Source organism: Podarcis erhardii (assembly GCF_964252035.2).
Source record: "Podarcis erhardii genome assembly, chromosome: 12".
In the NCBI taxonomy this organism is placed as follows: domain Eukaryota; kingdom Metazoa; phylum Chordata; class Lepidosauria; order Squamata; family Lacertidae; genus Podarcis; species Podarcis erhardii.
The window spans coordinates 45,181,853-45,204,099 of record NC_138513.1 but is presented as its reverse complement, the minus strand read 5'-3'; the positions used below and the strand labels follow the sequence as shown (position 1 = coordinate 45,204,099).

The following is a 22,247-nucleotide window of genomic DNA, read 5'->3' as shown; positions in this document are numbered from 1 at the left end:
CAGGAGAGGCGGTCCCGTAAGTACGAGGGCTTAGGGGTATGCGTACCCCCTGCATCCCCCCAGGAAAAAAAAATCACTGTGTAAATTAATGGTCAGCTGGCAAGCCCCATAGAAACATTCCCTGCATATACAATGTAAATAATGCACATTAGGTTCGTGGTTTACAACTGTTTGCATGGGTAGCTGGGGACACCCTGCGTACATGTAGAATACAGTTTCAAAACCGTCGTTTGTGTTCCTGAGGGCAGGAAAGATGCTTCCTTAATTTCTCCACAGAGGCGACTCTCGCCATCATTTCTTGCGCCTTCCAGGCGGCCGGCAGAGGGCGCAAAGCAGGGAACAGCCTCTTCCGCCAGGCGCCCGAAACACGGTGCATTCTGGGAAGGAGCCTCATTCCCCGAGAAGCGGCGGCGGCGGCGGCGACAGGTGGGGCGAGAAGCGCGTGCGCACGAAGGGAGAAAGGCCGCGGCGGGCGGAGGCGGCCCTGCCCATGCGCGAAAACATTCCCCACCCACACACCCAAGCTCCGCCTCCTTGCCATTTCTCTCTCTCTCCCCCGCCCGCCCGCCCGCGTCGCGCGCCTCTCCCTCCGAGCATGCGCAGGAGGGCGGGCTCGAACGCCGAGAGGGTGCGCCCGCGCGCGCGCTGCGCTCCTTTCAACGGACGTCGGGGCGGGCAAGCAAGCAAGCGGGCGGGCGGAGAGCGAGGTAAGGCCTCCCGCGCGTGCGCAGCCGCCCTGTGTGTCCCTCCGCCCCGGGCCCCTTCCCCTCCCCCCATCCACCTCCCTCCCCTCCCCCCCCACCTCCTTCCGCTTTCCTTTTCGCCCGGGAGGATCCTGAGGGGAGGAAGGCGACGCGGCCGCAGGTTTGTGAGGGGCGCCTGTCCTGTGGGAGCGGGTGAAGGGATGGCGAGCAGCCGCCGCTGCCGCCTCCAGTATCTCCTAGGCCTCTGTCGGCCCTTCCCTGACAGGAAACGCGCGCGAACTCCCCCCCCCCTCAAAAAAGAAAATCCGCCATAGACTCCTATTCTCTCCCCCCCCCCCGCGCGCGTTGGCCTGGACAAAGCGGCCTTGAGGGTGGTCGGCACCGGCTTCCGCGGACGGTGAGGGGGGGAGAAGAGGAGGAGGAGGAAGGCCGCGGGGGTGTGAGGCGCCTGAGCGACGTGTGTTTGTGTCAAGTGCGTTGTTCTCGGGGGCCCCACGCGCCGTGAACGGCTCTCTCTCCCCCCCCCCCGACTCCGCCTCTTGCGGCGACGCGACTGGAGAGTAGGTGCTTCCGGGGGGGGGCGCGGAATTCCCCGCTCAGGGCCGCCGCCGCAGCGGCGCATCCTCCTCCTCCGCGCCTGCCGCCTCCAATGTCAGGCTGCGGCTCTCTGGGCAGCGGGCGCCCAAGGTCTTTGTTCCGAAGGGTGGGCGGAGGGGTTGCTGTTTCTCTTTTGGGGAGGGGGGTGCGTGGCTTTGGGGAGGGAGGGGTCTTGTGGTGGGTGTGGAGGTGGAAGCTGAGGAGTGGGCCCGGCCTGGCTTAGCATCGCATCCAGGTGAAGCCACGGTCAGGGGGTCTGCTTTGCTGCATCCTGACGCCGCTGCATAAAAATACAGTGGTACCTCGGGTTACAGACGCTTCAGGTTACAGACTCCGCTAACCCAGAAATATTACCTCGAGTTAAGAACTTTGCTTCAGGATGAGAACATCAATCGTGCAGCGGCAGCAGGAGGCCCCACAAGCTAAAGTGGTCTTCAGGTTAAGAACAGACCTCCAGAACGAATTAAGTTCTTAACCCAAAGTACCACTGTACTGGTTTTGGGTGGTCATCCTTACAGAGCTGCTATTTAGAAACACACCTTGTTCCCCTCCCTGATGAGAAAAGCAGGTGGGTGTTTTTGACACCACAGCCTCCTAGCGGAAAGAGGTTGGCGTTGCTTAGCAGAGAAGGTGAGGATGGGATTCCGCTCCCCCTCCTCCCCAAAAAATGAATTGTAGGTGTAAAGTTACAATTAATGATGTTGAAATGGAGGTACTTAATTGAAACTGAGCAACAGACTCCTTTTGCTTCTTTGGTTTTAATCTCGATCTCTCTCTCACACACACATAAATTTAATGATGATTTATATTGGCTTGGCATAATTATATAGTTGCATTGTGAACTTGGCATGTAAATGGATGTTTGGGTTGTAATGTTTTGAGAATGGTGATCAGGTTACTTTTTCACCTGTTCTACATAGAACAGATGCAAATTTTAACTACTGAGTTGAAGTAACAAGTTCAGTCTTTGCAGAGGTGTAAAGAAATATATTGTGCATTTGATATAGCTGTTGCTGCAAGATTTTTTTTGTGGGGGGAGGTAGGGAGTGGGTATGGCATCATAGGGCTTGCTTGGCATTCTTAATTTTGCCAGGTTTAGTGACTGGTGCTATTGCTGTTCCCAGGGGCTCATATTTCAGCAATAGTATGTGTTTCTGTGCTGGCACTACAATTCATATTGAGCTTTAATTGATATCTTACTTTTTAACAGCAATTATTGGCTGGGTTAATAACCGAGGATCAGAAGGACAATTCATACAGCTTAATTTCAGATGATGGTGTTTTAATAAAAATAATATAAAGTGCAGTTCTGTATATAGGCTTTAAAAGAAAAATAGTTTTGAATAGGATTGTGTGTGTGATTTATAACACATCTTGCAATTCTTGTTTAGAAATCAGATTTCTCTTGATCTGAAAGACTGAAAGTTGGAGAGTTCAGTCTTGCAGAGTCATCCTATTTGGAAATTTGAAGTGTATGCCAGTATAATACTTACAGAAACCACAAGCAGGGCTTTTTTAAGCCAGAACTTTCCAAAACTCAGTTCTGGCACCTTTCAAGTGGACACCGTTGCCATTATGAGAACAAGGGAGGGGTTCAGGGTGAGCACCAGCACCTCTTTTTCTAGAGAAATAGCATGGACCATAAGAATAAGTGATTGGTGATGGTAGTGATCAGAAAAGATGTCATTTGGTATTACAGAGGGATCTGAACTGAAGTTTGGTGCAGCTGAGCAGCCTTGTTAAGACATGGTTGAAAGAGTAGCGTTTGAGATTTGTAGGTGTATGGGAGTAGCTGAAATGAATGTTGTCTTAAAGTTCAAAATAAGTTCAATGATAAGGGAAAGTAGTAATATGTATTATATAAATGTAAGCTGTGTTGACAGAGATAAGTTGGACAAGTTTCTGAAATGAAGCCACCAAATTGTGTACAAGTTTTGATAGGATGTAATGTAACTGGTTAGGCTACAGAACTCCCAGAAGATATTTAGAGATGTCTGTGCATGAGCCAGTAGTTGGTGCTGTCACAGTATAGTTCTAATAAAAGCAGTATTTCCAAGACTTTAGGAGTAGTAGTATTTGGCTACATTTGAGCTTTGGTATTCTTTTTTCCTTAGTACTATGGTTTAAGAAGGATGTTTGGAGGGAATCAAAGGAGTATGTATGTTCTACTTGTATTTAGTAAACAAGCTAAAAACTTTGAAACTGCCAAGCTTGCCTAATACTGTATTTGTAGTTGGCATCCACTCATTGTTATTAATGAAGTTAAAAAAGAGAAATTTTTTGACAGAAAAATAAAGCACTGGAATTTTTGCTTCTCCACATCACTGCTAGAAAACAAATAGTATAAGCAAAGGTTGAAAGTATTTAGCTTTCAAGTTATGGAGACCTTGCTGGTGTTTAATGGGGAAACGTTAATCTTGATTGGGAACAGGCTAAGAACCATCTGCTCATTACCCTTGAATTGGAAAGTGGCTTGCCATGACAGTGAGCCCCACTTTCTCAGTGTTAGAAACTGAGATATGAAAAGCCAGGAGCTAAATGGCACCTTAAACCTAGGTTATGGGCACAACAACTGAATGTCTAGGCACAATTTTTTATAACAAGAATACAAAGCTGAAACTGAATGAACTGCAGCTAAAATATTATGTCCATTTTTCACATAGTATAGCCCTTTCCTTGCTCACCCCCCCTAATATTCTTAAGAGGGTCTTTTCTCCAGTCTTCAGAGAGTAGCTGGAAGTGGGGAGGCAAAAAAAAAGTCCTCTTTTCCTTCCACTCTGCAGTTTTAATCTGAAATCTTTGGCATAGTAGTGCTCCCAGAGCTCAGAAACTGTTTGCACTAATGAAATTCCCTGTCGCAAAATGCGCCTAGAACAATGGGAGTTTTGAACACTGGGTGGTGATCTCCCCCACAGTTGGAGTGAAGAACCAGAGAGGACAGCTAGGATAGGCTGCTGAGATTCTCATAGCATCTCTATTACCCAGTGCAAAAACATGGGCCACCCTTTCTGTCTCCACCAGTGTTAGAAACTGGGATAGTAAAGCTATTCTTCACATGACGCCTGGTTGTGGGTGTCAAAACAGAATGAGAAAAGGTAGTCTGACAGTAATGAGCCAGTAGGGCATAGGAAGTGGTCGTAGCCCCCTCTGTAGGATTACCACGTGCGTAAACTAAAATACTTGAATGTGACATTGCAGATGTAGTTTCATCTTGATTGAAATCTGTCTCAAATAATGTTAAATATGTGAAATTAGGTGGTACCTCTCAACTAGCCTAAACAGCATTAGAGAAATGTTTACTGTGTCACAGAGATCACAAAGCTTCTGTGGTATAGATAAGATCTAGAGTCCAATGACATTTGTGGCCATGTTAAATATTGTGAAGAGAGACAAAAACCTGATCCATTATTGCAATTATTAAGGAGACATTGCCAGTGCTAGGAGCGGGAGGACCAGTTAGGACCACATTAGATGGGTTTAATAACATTTCCACACTGCTACTTCTACCCGATGCTTCATTTTAGTTCTGGGCATTCTTAAATCATCAGAGGAGTTGAGAAGGCATCAGATGTCTTCTTCACTGTTAGTCTTTTCATTTATGAATGGCCTTCATAACAGCAACTTTATGGTTTAAAGTAGCATACCAGACAGTGTTCTAGGCAGAACAATGGTAGAACAGGCTTAGAAAAATTGCTGACATGATTATTTTTTTTTCTTCTAGTCACAAGTGATTGAGAGATGGTTCAAGAAAATCTACCTCACAAATTGCATTCGTTTGCCCATGAACTGCATCACTGGAAATCTGAACAGGAACTTGGCGGTCGTTCTTGAAAGTCTCAGGCGAACGGATGGACACCAAGTCAGTTTATTGCATCCAAGGAGTGGGTTGCCATCTGAAGTATTGATTCAACAGTCCAGTCTATCATTGCTGAATGTCTTAATAAAGTTAGCAAAGGATTCAAAATATCCCTTGTAGTTTCTTCTGAGTTCTTCAAAAAATGGTTGCTTGACCTCTTTCCTGCTGAAGTAAAGTGGCTTCTATAACCTGTTTCTGGAAATATTAATGGAATGCAATCATGTCTACCCAGGAAGAAAGGCAGATCAATACGGAATATGCTGTATCCTTACTGGAGCAGTTAAAGTTGTTCTATGAACAGCAGTTGCTAACTGACATTGTTTTAATTGTTGAGGGCACTGAATTCCCATGCCATAAGATGGTTCTTGCTACATGCAGCTCTTACTTCAGGTATGTGATTAAAGTAGTGTTATTTCTTCCATTAAAATGTATTCTGTTCATCTCTTATGTCTAAGACTACAGTGTATAATATAATTTTAAAATGGTTCTACTGGGTAATTTGAAGTGAATGGAGTTGTGGATGTGGAATAGCTAAACAGGGATGTACAACTACTTTGATGGCTTCACAAAGTGTGGAATATCTATTGTAAGAGTGATGTTTGAATGCCAAACATGACATTTGTGTTATGGAGGGAAGCTTGGTTAATGAAAACAAGGTCTGAAATGTCTCCAGCTCAATTTCACAGAAGGAGAAGGAGGTTTTTCTTCTTTTTACAGTTTTGAGGTTTGCAAAGTTTTTTCCTTTTTGAGTGGGGGGAAGAGAGACAACTGTCCCTCTTGCCCTAGAGCTGAGGGTGAACAGATCTAAAGTGTGTGTGTGTGTGTGTGTGTGTGTGTGTGCACATGCATGCAAAATCCCATTGCTCTGTTGTGTGTTAGCAAATAAGGAGGCATGGAAATAGAATACTCGCATGAAATAAGAGCATGATTCCACTATTCCATGGCAGGTTAGGGAGAAGAGTGCATTCTACTTACAGGAGTAGCCAGTGGGGCCCTCCAGCTGTCATGGACTGCAACTTCCATCAATCATTGTTTACAATTTGCCATGTGTATATAGTCCATAATTTACAGAAAGCATCACACACTGGCTACCACTAATCTAGAAGAATTAGGCAAGCTTGAGTTCAAATTGACCATGGGGAATATGCCCAGAGTTCTGGCTCAATATCTGCTGTGATGTTCATTGTACAAGAGCAAAATAACTTGTGCAACTAATATCTTTATAAATAAAAATATCTTATACATATTGTAGAAGATGTTGGGACATGCTGCATTTTCCATGTGCTTTGTTCCATTGTGTATTTGAAGCTTCTGGTATGGTTGATATCTCAGTGAGTATTAATGAAATGAAATAAAAGCACAGTATCAGTGGCTCCTCTTGGCTTTCAATTGTGCTATGTGTACCAAGACATACTGGCAATTCCAGACCTTTTGAAAACCTGAAACTTTCCCAAAACAAAATGATTTTCACACTAGTGACATGCAAGTACTCAAGGAATACTAACATTGAACTAACTTAAATTTTATGCCTGTGTGTCTCTGGTGACTGCATGAAAGATGGAGTTAAAATTACTAGAAAGTTGCAGATGAGTGTGAAATACTCAAATGAAACTAGTTTTAACTACAGAAATCTGCAATTTTGTGTATGTACAGTGGTGCCCCGCAAGACGAATGCCTCGCTAAACGAAAAACCGGCAAGACGAAAGGGTTTTCCGATTTTTTAGCGGCTTCGCAAGACGAATTTCCCTATGGGCTTGCTTCGCAAGACGAAAGCCCATAGGGAAATCTCCGGGACAGCGGGGAACCCTCCTCCCACCGCAAGCCCCGGGAACAGAGGAGAAGCTGCGTGCCTTCCCCTCTGTTCCCGGACCTGTCCTGAAGGCTTGCGGTGGGAGGTCCGGGAACAGAGGAGAAGGCGCACAGCTTCTCCTCTCTTCCCGGGGCTTGCGGTGGGAGGAGGGTTTTTCCTCCTCACCGCCAACATTCAGAAGGCTGTTCTGAAGGCTGGCGGTGGGAAGAAAAGCCCTTCTCCCGCCTTCAGAAGAGTTCCCCAAGCTGTGAATGTTTGCCGCGCGCGAGGGGCGCTCTGCTTCAGAGCGTCCCTCGCACCGGGCAGCAGGCTGCTGTTCGCATCCTAGGCAGCCCTGCAGGAACTCTTCTGAAGGCTGGCGGCGGGAGAAGGGCTTTTCTTCCCACCGCCAGCCTTCAGAAGGCTGTTCTGAAGCCTGGCGGTGGGGAGAAAAGTCCTCCCCCCCCCCAGCCTTCAGAAGAGGTCCGGGGACAGACTGTCCCCGGACCTGGTCCGAAGGCGGTCTCCCTAGGAACGCATTAATTGATTTTCAATGCATTCCTATGGGAAACCGTGCTTCGCAAGACGAAAAACTCGCAAGACGAAAAAACTTGCGGAACGAATTAATTTCGTCTTGCGAGGCACCACTGTATGTCCAAGTGTTCTGGTGCTTACTACAAGCCATTGACTGATGTCAGAATGTGTTTGACCATTGACAGTTGTTCTAAACAGGAGATTTCGAAAGTAATAACTGTTTTTATACTTTAAAGAAGGGCAGAATGGTTGGATTTCAGTCAGCATTGCTCTTATGGGAGAGATTACATACCATATTTTTCCATGTATAATACGACCCCTATTTTTTTGAACCCAAAATGAAGAAATCTGAGCCTGTGTCGCCAGAGCCTAGAACACCTGAGCCTGTGTCGCCCCCACCAGAGCCTGAACCCAAGCCCAGGCTGTCTGCATCAGAGCCCAAACACAAACTTGAGCCCATGCTGCCCGCACCAGAGTCCAAACCCAAACCCTTGTGTATACACCCCTGCGTATAAGATGACTACCAATTTTTGACTACTTTTTTTTAAAGCAAATTTAGCTAAACATAGTCTTATACACTGAAAAAGATGGTATATGTGCTTAATGTAACCTAAACACAGAGGAAGTTCATATATAGCATTTATTAATGTTTTCTAAACTGATTTGTACCTCAATAAGATCAGGGAGTTCACTTGCACATGGACTGGACAGTAGCTTATCCATGAAACTGGATGTAAATATTGTGAAATCCCAATCCTTGGAATGCAGCCTTTGTGAACCATTTAATAGTTTTGAATGCTCTTATATGTACTGAATTTTATCCAGCTCCAGGCTTCAAAGACTTGGACAAAGTAAGATAGAAGCTAGAAGTTAATGTATTTTGTTTTATCTTTCAGGGCTATGTTTATGAGTGGGTTGAGTGAAAGCAAGCAAACGCACGTCCATCTACGGAATGTGGATGCATCCACTTTGCAAATCATCATAATTTACGCATACACGGGTAATTTGGCAATAAGTGACACTACAGTCGAACAGCTTTATGAAACGGCTTGCTTCTTACAGGTAGGAATGTTATATGCTAACTTTTCTAAGACCCTTTAAAAAATGTATCTTTCTGAATATTTAACTTTTTACTTTCCTTTACATTTAACAGAAACTGCCATGGAAGTATTTGCATTTTCTGCCCTAATGGTGCTACTATAAACTAATTACAATCTATTTCTATTTGGTTCAAATGAGTTTGCTCTCCATTACATACTTCTAGAATTAAGATGTAAAATTGATGTATTGATATAGGGCAAGGATAGCTAACCCTCGATTTGAGAGCCTAATGTGGCCCCCTAAGCAATTTTTTTGGCCCCTTAAGATACTGATTTTTGGTAATGACAATTTAACTAAGCAGTGTTGCACTGGGTGGAGCCCACTGTTCAGATAGGGGTGCAGATCAAACCCTGATTGATCATAGGATTGATCATTTGAGCAGAGGGGAAACAATAGCCCTACTCCTCTATAGTCCTGCATGGATGCCACTTTCAGAGGGTGGCCAATGGTGAATGGGTCCCCCAGGCCACAAAAGTTTAGCTACTCATGATTTCAGGGAGCCATGCACTGTCATGAGCTTTCTAAAGGGAATTTATATATTTAATTTGTTAACCTCTTTACAACCAAAATGCAATATATAACAGACCAATTAAAAATAATGATACACATTAAAAGTGTTCAGCCACAGAAGCCATTATAAAACACAAATATCCCTCCCACTAATGGCCAGATACATACCTAAGTACACTAACTTAAGGCCCACATGCCTGGGATAATAAAATAATGTCTTAGCACGACACAGAAGAGATATTGGTGAACTTCCCTAGGGAGAGCATTGTACAACTGAAGCACTACTACAAACATCTCTTGTAGGAGGCACACAGGGAATTTTTTTTATATGATTATCTCAAGAGTCTGAGGAAGCTTATAAGGGGAGTGATAATCTAGAGGTACTTGAATACATTGCAGCATTCTAGGATAAGGGGCAGTAGTTCAGTAAAAGGAAGTGGAACCTCCCAGATTTGCATCTGTTGCCTTGTTATGGACATCATTACTACCTGAAATTGTTTGGAGACTGATGTTTACAGCTAACAGTTGAATGACTTTATTTGCCAGTGAACTAGCAGAAGGTTTGCTTCAGCTTTTTCTGTTCAGTGCCATCCCTGCAGAGATCGGAGCTGTCTGATACCTAGTGAGGTGGGAAAGCAGGGATTTTGTTTTGCTTTGTTTTGAGGTACGGTATGTAACAATTTGACCAGCAATAGGGAAAACCTCTCTCCCTATTATCTACAGAGATAAATAGGGAAGACCCCTGATCACTGAAAGATGGTCAGTTTCTTCAGTAACCAATAGACTTTGGCCTTTGCAGATGAACTGGGGCACTTTCTCCCTTTCCTTTTTGTGAACAATTGTATGTTGTAGCCAGTATGTTTAGGCACATTCTGTAAATGATCCCTTCACCTTTGTTCAGTAGAAGTTGTTTATTCATTTCATTTCTATACTGCTTTATATTTTTAAGAAAAAATCTCCAATCAGTTTTCAACCTACATTAAAACATCAAATAAAGTATTACACTATAAAGCATTACAAAAGAAGCTCAAATGCAAAATATACAGTCGAAGCAATGTAATTAACAGGAAACTAAAATATTTTCTTAAATATTTCAAAATAAGATATTACAAAGGAAGGTGAAGTATAGAATACACATTTAAAACACCATAAATGGCAAGAGAATAAAATATTATCTTAAACATAGAATAAGTTAAGGAGAGGTTGCTTTTATAGAAATGTAGGGAAATTTGTTTCTTTTCCTGTTTCTTTTTCTTTTCTGTTGACCTTAAATATGAAGTTAATGTAAGCGTTGCATTGTGTTTTATTGCAGGTAGAAGATGTGTTACATCGTTGCAGAGAATACTTAATTAAAAAAATAAATGCAGAGAACTGTGTGCGGCTGTTGAGCTTCGCTGATCTTTTCAGCTGTGAGGAGTTAAAACAGAGTGCTAAAAGAATGGTAGAACACAAGTTCACAGCTGTATGCCACCAGGAGGCTTTCATGCAGCTCTCACATGATCTGTTGATAGACATTTTGAGTAGTGACAACTTAAATGTGGAAAAGGAGGAAACCGTTCGTGAAGCTGCTATGTTATGGCTGGAATACAACACAGAATCTCGATCACAGTATTTGTCGTCTGTTCTTAGCCAAATAAGAATTGATGCGCTTTCTGAAGTTACACAAAGAGCTTGGTTTCAAGGCTTACCGCCGAATGATAAATCGGTAGTGGTTCAAGGATTATATAAATCTATGCCGAAGTTTTTTAAACCAAGACTTGGAATGACTAAAGAGGAAATGATGATCTTCATTGAAGCTGCTTCTGAAAACCCTGGTGGTCTTTACTCTTCAGTTTGCTACAGCCCACAGGCTGAAAAAGTTTACAAGCTCTGCAGCCCTCCTGCTGACTTGCATAAGGTTGGGACGCTTGTAACTCCTGATAATGATATTTATATAGCAGGGGGGCAGATCCCATTGAAAAATGCAAAAACTAACCACAGTAAAACTAGCAGACTTCAGGTTGCCTTCCGAACTGTGAATTGCTTTTACTGGTTTGATGCCCAACAAAACACTTGGTTTCCAAAGAGTCCAATGCTGTTTGTTCGTATAAAGCCATCCCTAGTTTGCTGTGAAGGCCACATCTATGCAATTGGAGGAGACAGTGTAGGTGGAGAGCTCAACAGGAGAACTGTTGAAAGGTATGATACTGAGAGAGATGAATGGACAATGGTAAGCCCACTGCCCTGTGCGTGGCAATGGAGCACAGCTGTTGCTGTTCATAACTGCATTTATGTAATGGCACACAACCTGATGTACTGTTACTTCCCCAGGTCAGATGCTTGGGTTGAAATGGCTATGAGACAAACTAGTAGATGCTTTGCTTCGGCTGCTGCTTTTGGGGATAAAATATTTTATATCGGAGGCTTGCACGTTGGCAGCAACTCTGGTATAAGGCTCCCTACTAGCACTGTAGATGGGTCTTCCGTTACTGTGGAAGTTTATGATGTGAATAAAAATGAATGGCGAATGGCAGCCAACATCCCTGCCAAACGATATTCTGACCCCTGTGTCAGAGCTGTTGTAATTTCCAACTCCTTATGTGTCTTCATACGAGAAACCCACATGAATGAGAGAGCCAAGTATGCCACCTACCAGTATGATATGGAACTTGACCGGTGGTTCTTGCGCCAGCATATATCTGAACGGGTGCTCTGGGATTTGGGGAAAGACTTTCGGTGCACTGTGGGAAAGCTATATCCATCTTGCCTTGAAGAATCCCCATGGAAGCCTCCACCGTATCTCTTTTCACCAGATGGAGCTGATGAGTTTGAGATTGATGGAGAGATGCTGACACTGCCACCTGTATAGCTCCCCAAATTAAGAGACTGCATGCCTATAACTGGTTATCATGAAAACTCTTTGAGAGAACAGGGCTGGAATATGAAACAATAAGCTGTCTTGTATGTATGCCCTATTTAACATTTTGTGGCCATTGAGTGTAAATCGGTGGAATTTATAAGCAGATATGCTTCCATAATCTGAAACAATCCCTCTGGTAGCTGATGGGATCTGTATGTATATTGCAAGCTTAAAGCGTCTGCTTATTGTCTAAATTTTTAGTCTTGTGAAGACTTTTAGTTCAGGAAACTTTCACAAAAGCAGCTTCTATTTCTAGGATGGTATGTTAATTGCTCAAAGTATCTTCCAGTTATATTTGAGTGAGTTCTGGAAATCTTTGTATGTGCTAGTTATTATAGATTGTGTGGCCTAATGGAATGTGCTACACTTATTACACAACAGCCGTGTTGGTATAATAATGCCATGTAAAGAGAGAAACAAATCCCATGGATCTACCTGTGGTAGGAAGGGTAGATCTTCCAATTTACGGTGACATGCAGGGCAAAATGACTGCAGGCTCAGTCAAGCTGTATTATTATTATTATTTTATTATTATTAGGTGCATGTATTTTCACTAACTTATACCTGTCTATTTAGAATACAGGTCTTCCGAGCAGCTGGTAGTTTGCCAGGTGTGAACTTACGTTGCTGGGCTTGCAGTAAGAATTGCCAGCCCTACCTAGTGCGGGTCTGTGTGGAGCTTTTGCTCAGTAAACAGTTCCACATTCTGTATTTCAGAAACAATGGCTCATGCATATTACTTCCTGCTGCTTATGTCCCCCTGCCCCAATGTTAACCAAGATATAGTGTGGATTAACCAGGTTTTTATTTTTGTTAATTTAATAACAAGCATTACTGTAGTGTGACTGTGTATAGATATCCCTTAGTTGTCTCTCTTTTGTTTGTTTGTTTTTTTTGGGGGGGGGAACAATTTATTTTTTTTCAGGAATACTCTGTGCAGGAGAGCAGTTCAGTAGTGCTGCTCTGGCATTAATCCCAGGAACCACTAGCAGTAGCGGAGCGCCGCCAATCTTACATGAGCACAGGTGCTTCATGATGGATCATACTAGCATGTTCAGCTGCATCATGTTCTGGCACTGTATTTTGAATGATATTAATTTATTAAAAAAAAAACCTGAGTCAAAGACTTGTTTCCCGCGTTTTCTGCAAGATGGTATCTTCCCTCGAACTGTAAGGTCAAAAAAATATTTCCTCAAACTCTTAACGTCAAAATATATTCTGGTACTGGGTGGCTCAGAAAATTAGGCGCAACAGGAAGTCAAGTGCCTCGTGTTCTGAAATATTCCAGAGAGGTAAGTTACAGTATACAAGTTTGTTTTCCTCTGAGGGCCACAAGGTGTAGAGGGGACAGATGATGCTGTACAGTGCACTCACACCACTTTGGAATCATAGGCAAGGTGCTGAAAATCGGATTTAAAATGCATGCTTTCTGATAGCTGGTTCACACGTCATGCTAAGCCAAACAGTGGCTACATGTGAGTGTGCGGTCTTCCAGGGAGATGGTGCCTGCCTTACTCATTGTATTGCTGCTGTGCCATTCTGAGACCAAAAACAAACCTTGGTTTAACTCCAGAAGGAACCATGAACTAACCAAGGTTTGTTCTTGATTACCTTTTGTCCACAACAAACCAACCACAAGCCCAGGTTTGGATAGCATGCTAAGACAAACCATAGCTTGGCTGAACATGGCACAAAACAGCAGGTGAGGAGTGAAGTGGGCACAATCATCTCCCTAAGCTGTAGTTTGGCTTGGCATGACGTGTGAACCAGGCCACTGTTAAAACTTGCATAGTTCTTTTCAGTAGCTGAAAGATTCTTGTCCAGCACTTTTCTGCCAATTGTTTTTGGTAAAAAAATTGAACCTATTAAAAAAAAAATCCCACTTCCAACTTGTTAAGTTTAGAAGCAAAGCCAACCTTATTTTAAGTTGAATACAATCATACCTTGGATCCCGAACGCCTTGCGAGTTGGAACATTGTGGCTTCCGAATGCCGCAAACCCGGAAGTGAGTGTTCTGGTTTGCAAACTTTTTTGGAACCTAAGCGTCCCACTGGCTGCAGGAACTTCCTGCAGCCAATCGGGAGCCGCGCCTTGGTTTCTGAACGTTTTGGAAGTCGAACGGACTTCCAAAATGGATTCCGCTTTACTTCCGAAGTACCACTGTAAATCTGCCCTTCTAACAGAACAGGAGGAAATATTATTCAGAATTTTATAACTAATACTAACTAGCCAATAGGTTTCTTGGAAGAAAACAGTATAGGAAAGAAATACTGGAGGAAATTATTATCACACTGATTGCAAGTTCATGAAGATAAACAAGTAACTGGTTTGTATTTTTTATGAAGATGATTTTGTTCCTGTAATAGTGCACCTAACCTGTGGTCTAGAATGGATCAGTTTCTTTGAGATTTTGCTCAGTGTCAACTGAATGTCTTGGGCAACTTTAACAAGCAGAAGAAGACATGGATTCATATTTGGTATTTAGAATGTCGGCTGTAATTTTGACTGCAGCAGGTGAAAATCAAGGCTATATAATTAAAAGCTGCTGCTGATTTGCATGAGGCAGATAAATTTAGCATACTCTTGAAAATAAACCGGTATGAGAAAGTCATGAGTGAAAAGAGTTAAAACATGAATACCCATTTTTAAACCACCAAAATTAGTCTGATATAGCTGGCAGTGGGGAGGGCCTGTTCACACTTGTTAGTGTTTCTTGCCTGTTTCTCTTCCCCTGTCTAGGTTGTGAGAGAGAGTAGGTCTCAAGCTTTTGCAGTTCAAACTGCAAGTAAACCCTTGTGCCAAACAAGTTACATTCAAGCAAAACAAGAACAATCTTTATTTTCTTTAGAACAAAATATACAGCAGAAGCATTAATAGTCTTTTGAACATAGTAACCTATTTTTTTACACATTGATGATAGATGAAATACCAAATATTTACCAACCCTCCTCTTCCAACAGGCTGGTAGCAGTAAAAACCATATGGAAATAAACTTAGGTTTCATTTCACTTAAGCCATGATTAGATAACTGATTTCAGGTTTATGTCTCAAAACCAGCCTTGAATGATTGATATTAATTTGTTAAGTGGTATAGAAACTGGAATAGAGGTATTTCTAGTCTATTTCATACTGTAATATGATACACATTTCCAAATACTTGTAACATTTAAAAAAATATAAAAATCAGTTTCTCTACTGTGCATGATGCAAATATATACGTTTGTAATAGGGAGCACCAGCACATAAAACAGCCTTACAAAATACCAAGTTAGCAGCCTGATTCTAAACACTTGTGTGGGACAAAATGTTCAAACACCAGCATAATACTCTTTCAGTAGCCATAAAGCACTGTACTATGCAGTATGTTGGCACCAGTCAAGGTGTTGTATCCTGAACATTCCTTGTGGAGCAAGTATTAAGATCATACTGTTAGATATAAATTGGGGTGGAGGTGTTCCTTTGGGCTGGGCAATGCTTTTACATTTGGAGGGGAATTTTTTTAATTTAACATGCTCTTGCCATTTTCTATAGAACAGCACATGTATTATTTGAATTTGAAGCACTTCATGATCTTAATTTGGCTTTAGATCACATCAACATTGTGTGCCCTATTACGGGTAGAATTTGCATGCGGTACTAACCAGCCCTTAAAGAATGTAACTTGAAAATAGGGGTAGCCAGTGAGTGTGCCCTGGATGATACTGAGCTCATAACCATTCCTACTAGCCATGCTGGCTGATGCTAGTGTGAATCCAACATCATCTGGAGGGTACGACATTGACTACCTCTGCATTACAGGAACAGCAAGGCTTAAATCACTAGAATTGTCACTACAATACTAGAGTAAATGACAGTGCTTGCATTTTAGCTGGTGCTTTCTTGATGTGAAGTGCTTCAAGCAAGAGTGCTTCAATGCGCTACATGTGATGTTTCAATAATACAAGCAGCACTGCTTTTTACGTTTTCCAGAATAAATTAAACTCTAACCTCAAAACAAATCAGTAGCTAGAAAACAAATGCTATTCATATTAAATTTGAATTATTTTCCCTTACAGACCTCCATCTAATCTAGTCTTTCAATACCCTTTTGCAAAGATATGTATGTGACCCCACACATTTGTACCACACTATGTGCTTATGCCGGTTTTTTTCAGTGTATATTACGACTACCTGCTGAATCCAAATTATGTGATTGTAACTACTGCAGTACACACAGTAATCATTTTCAATAGGTTTTACAGTTTATTCCTGCATTTGACTTGTACAATTAACTACTGCCAAGATGATGGCTACTATAAACACTTATACAGCGTATTGTCATGTACTACGAGCGATTGCCAAAGAAGAGAAGACATTTTAAAAGAATCACCAGCTTTTCATTCCATCTTGTCCCTAAGGATTTTGCTGATCCCTCGTTATGGTGCCTGTGGATTAATTGGCAAAAGGTGTTAGTCAGATGCCTCCCAATTTGTGCTCCCTTTAGGGAAGGATGGAAACCAACAATTGGATGTAACAATTCCAACCAAGGAACTCCCAAGAAAAAAAGTCTGTTTACAAGCTGTATCAGCTTGCCTGCAGTGTAATGACACTCATGGCGTGCCTAGTTCTGTAGTTTCAATAAAAGGGTAACATCTCCAAGCTACAGCATCCCTGTAAAATGTTTTCTTTAGGAGCACAGTCAACTTCTGTGGTTAGAAAACTATAACTCTAGTTTATGGGCTCATTCATTTAAAGTAGTGTGGAAGAAAACATACAAGGGTTTTTTTATGCTGGCTATATTATTTCAGATATCTGAGTAAGCTTGAAAGCATAAGATGTGTCTTGCAAACAGTACTATATACATGGATTATAGCAGGGCACCTGCCACTTTATAACAACCTCCCTTGTACAGCACCTATGAAAAATACACAGATGTGTGAAAATTGCACCTGTGTACTGGTTGCAGTCCACAATTGGTCATTAATTTTCATAATGCGTATGTGGAACAGGTGTGAAAACAGCTGCACACAGTGGTATACATGCTTCTCTCTTGGGAAATTAATCTACAGGAAAGTTGGGTGAAGTAGCCCAAACTGCTTATATGAAAATCTTTCTTGAAGTGCAACCATAGCCATCTCTGAAAACTGGGTTTTTGAGATTTGGCCAGAATACAGGAATTCTGGTTGGGGTATGATGTGACTACTGGTGCAGAATGTTACATCATTAATAAATATTGGATATGAAGTAAAGCAGTCTAGATATAGTGCACCTGAATTAACACTTTATACGCCACATCCATTTAAATCATTGCAGTTTGGAGAAGAAAACCAAGAAAGAAAGGGGAGGAGACTTGAACTGGCAGTTGTAAGCAAAAATATGATCTAAGGTAAGCCCTGGAATTCTTTATTTTGGTAAATCATTCAAATTGTAATGTCCTACACTAAGATGAATTACTTAAAGTCCAAGGCAATCTCACGGCTGTCTATGTTGCAATCCATAAAAGTATCGCGGGCAGAAAGCCAAGTAATATCTCGTTACAGTCATTTCTCAAATGTCTGCTAACCTACACATTAAATTAGAAAACCCTAAAGCAGCTAGGAAAGGGGAAAAGCACTTCCGACTCTTGCATGTGGAGTCTTAACTGTGCCAGAGAGGTAGGTATTTGGTTATAGGTACTCACGAGTGAAAGTTTTCGAACAGCCACTGTTTGATGCAACACAAGCAAATGGGAAAGTGAAAGATGAAAGCTAAATTCACACACACAACTTGAAAACAAGGAAATTGCAGTTACTGCGCAAGAGTTGCAGGAGTTGTTTTTCTGCTAAGAGGTATCTTGGGTGTTAATTCCAAAGCGGTAACAAAAATATGGTAAACCTGTGTATTTTAGTCAGTATCTTACTTCCATTTTATCCACAACCTTTAAAAACAAACTTTTTTAAACCTAAGTGCTAGCAGCTAGATTTCCGAAAGTTGAAATGAGCTGGTGCAAAACTGCCAACAGCTGTTCAGATCAGCTGTCATTTAGGCGCTTTAAGTGTTAAACTGGGTGTGAACGTCTCATTTAATCTGTATTTGTTTCACTTCATTCCACCCACAGGTGCAAAAGGTTGCAACATTAGGCTGCAATCCTTTGCACAAGTTGGTTCCACTGAAATGAAAAGATCTTACTACTTACTGCATTTGGTATGGGAGGGTGGAAGTGAGAGGTCAGTTTTCTGTTCCAAACCTAGCCAGCCCCACTCTTTCTTTTTTCCAAGAAAAAGTCTAGACAGCTGGAGTTAATACAACAAAATTTACATAAATCATTATCAACAACCAAAGAACAGCACACATTGAAAAATAAAGCCCGTCTTACAACAAGGCTTGTATGCTACTGTTGTTACAAAGGCTCAGATTCTTTAAAAGAGGCATTAATGCAAACTGCAATGACATCCTGCAATGCAGCTTTAAAGGCCATTCCTTCATCCTCATGCTTGAATTCATGGGTGTGTTTTTTAAAGCAAAACCACAGGTCTCTTTCTCAAAATGAATGTAAGGGCTTGGTCCGCGGCAGAACAGTTATTCCCCAAGGCTTTGTGTTGACTGGGTGAAAGTAGAAAGCCATGAGGACATGGCTGATTTTGCACTCGTGAGAGCTCCTCCAACTGACTGACCTGGATTTTATAGGAAAAAGGGGAAGGTTAGGCAAAGGTAAGGCTAAGATGAGAGCAATTAATAGCACCATGCTTACTTAGAAGTAATTCCCATTAAGTTTAATAGGACTTGAAAAGTATATATGGGATTGTAGTGCAAGGGCACTTGCATCTATGTGTAAAAAGCAGATTTCTCGAACAGGACAGCCTCTTATTTTGGCATTCTCTACAACATTTTTAAAGCTGGTTCAGATTGGCGAAACTTGGGATGAACGCGCCATAGATCTGTGTAAGTATGCAACACTCATAGCTAGCTCTGGAATTGGTGGTTTGGGGAAAGTGGGCTGAGAAGTATGCAAGGCTGAGGGGCTCTCCTCACTGCAGTGGTAAACTTGATGGCCGAAATGATAGGCATGTGGAATCTTACAGCTTTCAAATTCCAAAAATGTGAAAAAGATGTAACATGACTTGGGAATCCCAAATATACCGTATTTTTCGCTCTATAACACGCACCAGACCATAACACGCACATAGTTTTTAGAGGAGGAAAACAAGGGGGGGAAAATTCTAAACAAAATAGTGGATATATGATTTTTGTGGTTCATGCTGTGGCCACAGACATGTGATCTGACAGTGAGTTTGGAGTAGCCCAATGCAAAAATCCTGAGGATCCATGTGAATCCATGCTTTGTAACCATGGAGGAAGGAAGGAAGGGGAACCATGGATCCTCTGCTCACGACTGCAGCAGATCCTCCCCCCGCCCCCCGCAGGCATTCGCTCCATAACACGCACAGACATTTCCCCTTACTTTCTAGGAGGAAAAAAGTGAGTGTTATGGTGCAAAAAATACGGTATTTTGTTTAAGTTAATATAATTTCCTTCTGCTTGGTAAGTTAGGTGTGTGTACAATTGTACAGAAATCATTGAAAATGATTGCCAAGTACTTGCATTTATATATTACTTCTTATTATTTAGCATTACCTGACATTTTCAGAAGGTAAAATTAAAATTCGTTAGTTTATGTGGTTTTTACCAAGCTAGATGTTGTCCATTCACAAAAATAGTAAGATTTGAATTCCTCACACTCAAAAGCATATTTTTAAGACCTCTTACTGAAGAAATATGCGATAAAGTTTCATCTCCCCAAATGACACGTCCTACGAGTGTTGTGCATGAAGTTTCCTGTTTCACTTCTCCATACATAGAACTTCAGCTAGTTTCCAGCTATCCCTTCATTTACGGAAGGTAGCAACATTTGCGTGCTGTTGGTGGAGATATATACCACCAACAAGATTCTTGAAACAGGCTGTGGAAGTTAAGGTTTATGTTTGTGGCATACAAATGTCACAGCACAAACTGATTTCCAGTTATGAAGCATCTTACCTACGGCTCTTCCTGTCTGTACAACGTTCCGGCTCGTTGTAACCATGGCATTTCCAATCTTCTTGCCCCGTTCACTATTCTGTACAGAACTAAACGAGAGGAAAATGTCATAGCATCATACAACTGACTTTCACTGTTTCCAAGTATGTAAACTGATCATGAAACTAAACAAAGGAGTTGGCAATAAAGAAAGAAAAAGTACCTAGTAGGCAGATACTTTTATTAGGCCAAGGTACTAGATTTAAATGGCAGGTATTAAGCCCTGTGGTCACTACTCTCAGACAATAATAAAGGTTCTTTATAATATTGTAAGCAGGGATGTAGATCTAGTTTGCACATACCATTAAACCATAGTTGTAAAACTCAACTCAGCTACCAAAAAAGGGCACTTAAAAAATGGAAAGAATTAGAAACCATAGAAATATAGAAAGCAATGATACAACTACTATATTTAAAGCAAAAGTTTTATGAATTTGGAGGGAAGAGACCTAAACTAGCAAACGGGGGTGGGTGGGGGGAATAAAACAACTTTAACAGGTACAAAGACCAAAACGGGGGAAATTATTTTCTACTAAAATTTTGTGAAGATTTAAGGAGTTTTTCTTCATCTCTGTACTCTCCCAAGTCCCCTCCACTCAGAAGAGATACAATAATTTCTGGACACAATAACAACACCAACTTTGGGGGATGCAGAGGCAAAACTTATGGAAGAGCTGATTATAGAAGAAGAGATTCAATTTTTTTTTTTTAAAGGTAGGCAAACCCCAGCCCCAGATAGGTTCTCCACAGTATTTTATAAAGCATTTAAATCTGATGGTTACACATATGACCAAACTATATATTGACGTTCTAACTGAGACCTATCACCACCAATCTGGAAACATAGAATTCTTTCTACAGCAGAATGGTCAACAGAATGTAAAAAAATTTAAAAAATTATTGGAAAATGCATTCATCTGGATCTGGTTGGTTTGTCCTGGGCCATAAGATTACAGACCCAATTCAAATAAATGTAATTTATTATGGTCAACAAACTATTCCATCAAGTGCTGCTTTGTGCAGAACACAAAGTCTGTACTGTGTTCGCACAAGTGTGGCACAGGCAGGCATGAGGGATGAGTGAAGTGGGGACTTTTGAGTCCTTGTTCACGTTATTTTAAAACCATGGTTTAGTGTTATGTGTAAACTGCCACAGAATCAATCTGACAATTACTGTGAACATTTCAACAGTCATCGCCTGCCAGAATACCAAACCCCAGTTTAACATGAAACTATGCTCGCCAATTTATAAAAATCCCAGCCTTGAAAAGCATATTCAGTTATACTACTTACTGCGACAATCTTAATTTCACATCTGAAACAGAGTATTGGCCTTGGAATGGGTGACTGGAAAGTGTTTTGTAAGGAGGTGGAAGAAAAGAGAAGAGAAAAACAGAACACAAATTTAAAATGTTGTGTGTGTTGTAACAATAAAAACAGAAATCATAAGCCATTCCTCTCTAACTAGACTGAAAACATTAACATTTCTTGACTCCTGGTCTGATCAGTTTGCATGGGGGGAGGGGGAGATCTCAGAGGCCCCAGTGGACAAAACATTTGGCACTGATCCATCTCTGAATTTCTTCCCTGGGTTACAACCTGCTGCTCCTCTGAAATGCCTTTCATATTAAAGTGGCTGTTCAGTTACACCACAGTCACTTCCAATGTCTTCCAGTCTTCTCTCCTACTTCTGACTCTTTGGGACAGTGGCCACAATCAGGAGCCAAGGGCCTCTGCACCTCCAAACAACTGTTTAAGTAAGTACTTGTTGGTGTGGCAGTGCAGTGATACGGAAGAAATTAAATTCTTGGCTAAAAGCCTCTGAAGTTCAGTTAGAATTACATTCAGATAAAATGGTCAAAGCAACATCAAGAGCACAGATACAGCCTGCTGTTAGGGGCTTGGAAGCACTAATTGTTTGAACTGTGTTCTGATCTTCAGAAACAGGACAAATTTTGGCCACCTTACACCAGGCAAGCAGGCAGAGAGTACCATATTTTTGTTTACCTAAAGAACAGCGTTCAAGGCAAGCTAAATGCAGAACATACAACATCTTAAGCTCAAGCAAGGAGAAAGAAATGTGGGGAAAGTGAGTTCCAGAACTAGAAGTTAGTAATTTTGAAGCCTGGTACTACTTCTTGCTTGTGCTTCCTGGAAATTAAATGGCAGACCTAGGAAGTCACAGATGCTCAAGGCGACAGCACTCCTCTCTCTACTTCTTCC

The 22,247-nt window shown here is 41.7% G+C and overlaps 2 protein-coding genes across 2 annotated transcripts in view; one reads left to right on the top strand and one right to left on the bottom strand.

Annotated features, from left to right (window-relative positions):
* Nucleotides 1-582: 582 nt before the first annotated feature.
* KBTBD2 (kelch repeat and BTB domain containing 2) lies at nt 583-13,114 on the top strand. Its single transcript, XM_081834797.1, has 4 exons — nt 583-707; nt 5,023-5,547; nt 8,377-8,542; nt 10,404-13,114. Exons 2-4 carry the CDS (start codon nt 5,378-5,380, stop codon nt 11,937-11,939), a joined length of 1,872 nt encoding a protein of 623 aa, XP_081690923.1. The 5' UTR covers nt 583-707; nt 5,023-5,377; the 3' UTR covers nt 11,940-13,114.
* A 5,133-nt stretch (nt 13,115-18,247) lies between these two features.
* AVL9 (AVL9 cell migration associated) overlaps nt 18,248-22,247 on the bottom strand; it is a 35,256-nt gene continuing 31,256 nt past the window's right edge. The window contains exons 14-16 of the mRNA XM_081834794.1: nt 21,318-21,371; nt 19,986-20,074; nt 18,248-18,622 (exon numbers count right to left, since the gene is read on the bottom strand). Coding sequence (XP_081690920.1) covers nt 18,528-18,622; nt 19,986-20,074; nt 21,318-21,371 — 238 coding nt within the window. The 3' untranslated portion in view covers nt 18,248-18,527. The remainder of the gene's footprint in view (nt 18,623-19,985; nt 20,075-21,317; nt 21,372-22,247) is intronic.

Coding starts and splice junctions, on each gene's coding strand:
- KBTBD2 (XM_081834797.1), top strand. CDS start 5,378: ATGTCTACCCAGGAAGAAAGGCAGATCAATACGGAATATGCTGTATCC. Junction 5,548..8,376: donor ACATGCAGCTCTTACTTCAG/GTATGTGATTAA, acceptor TTTATCTTTCAG/GGCTATGTTTATGAGTGGGT. Junction 8,543..10,403: donor AAACGGCTTGCTTCTTACAG/GTAGGAATGTTA, acceptor GTTTTATTGCAG/GTAGAAGATGTGTTACATCG.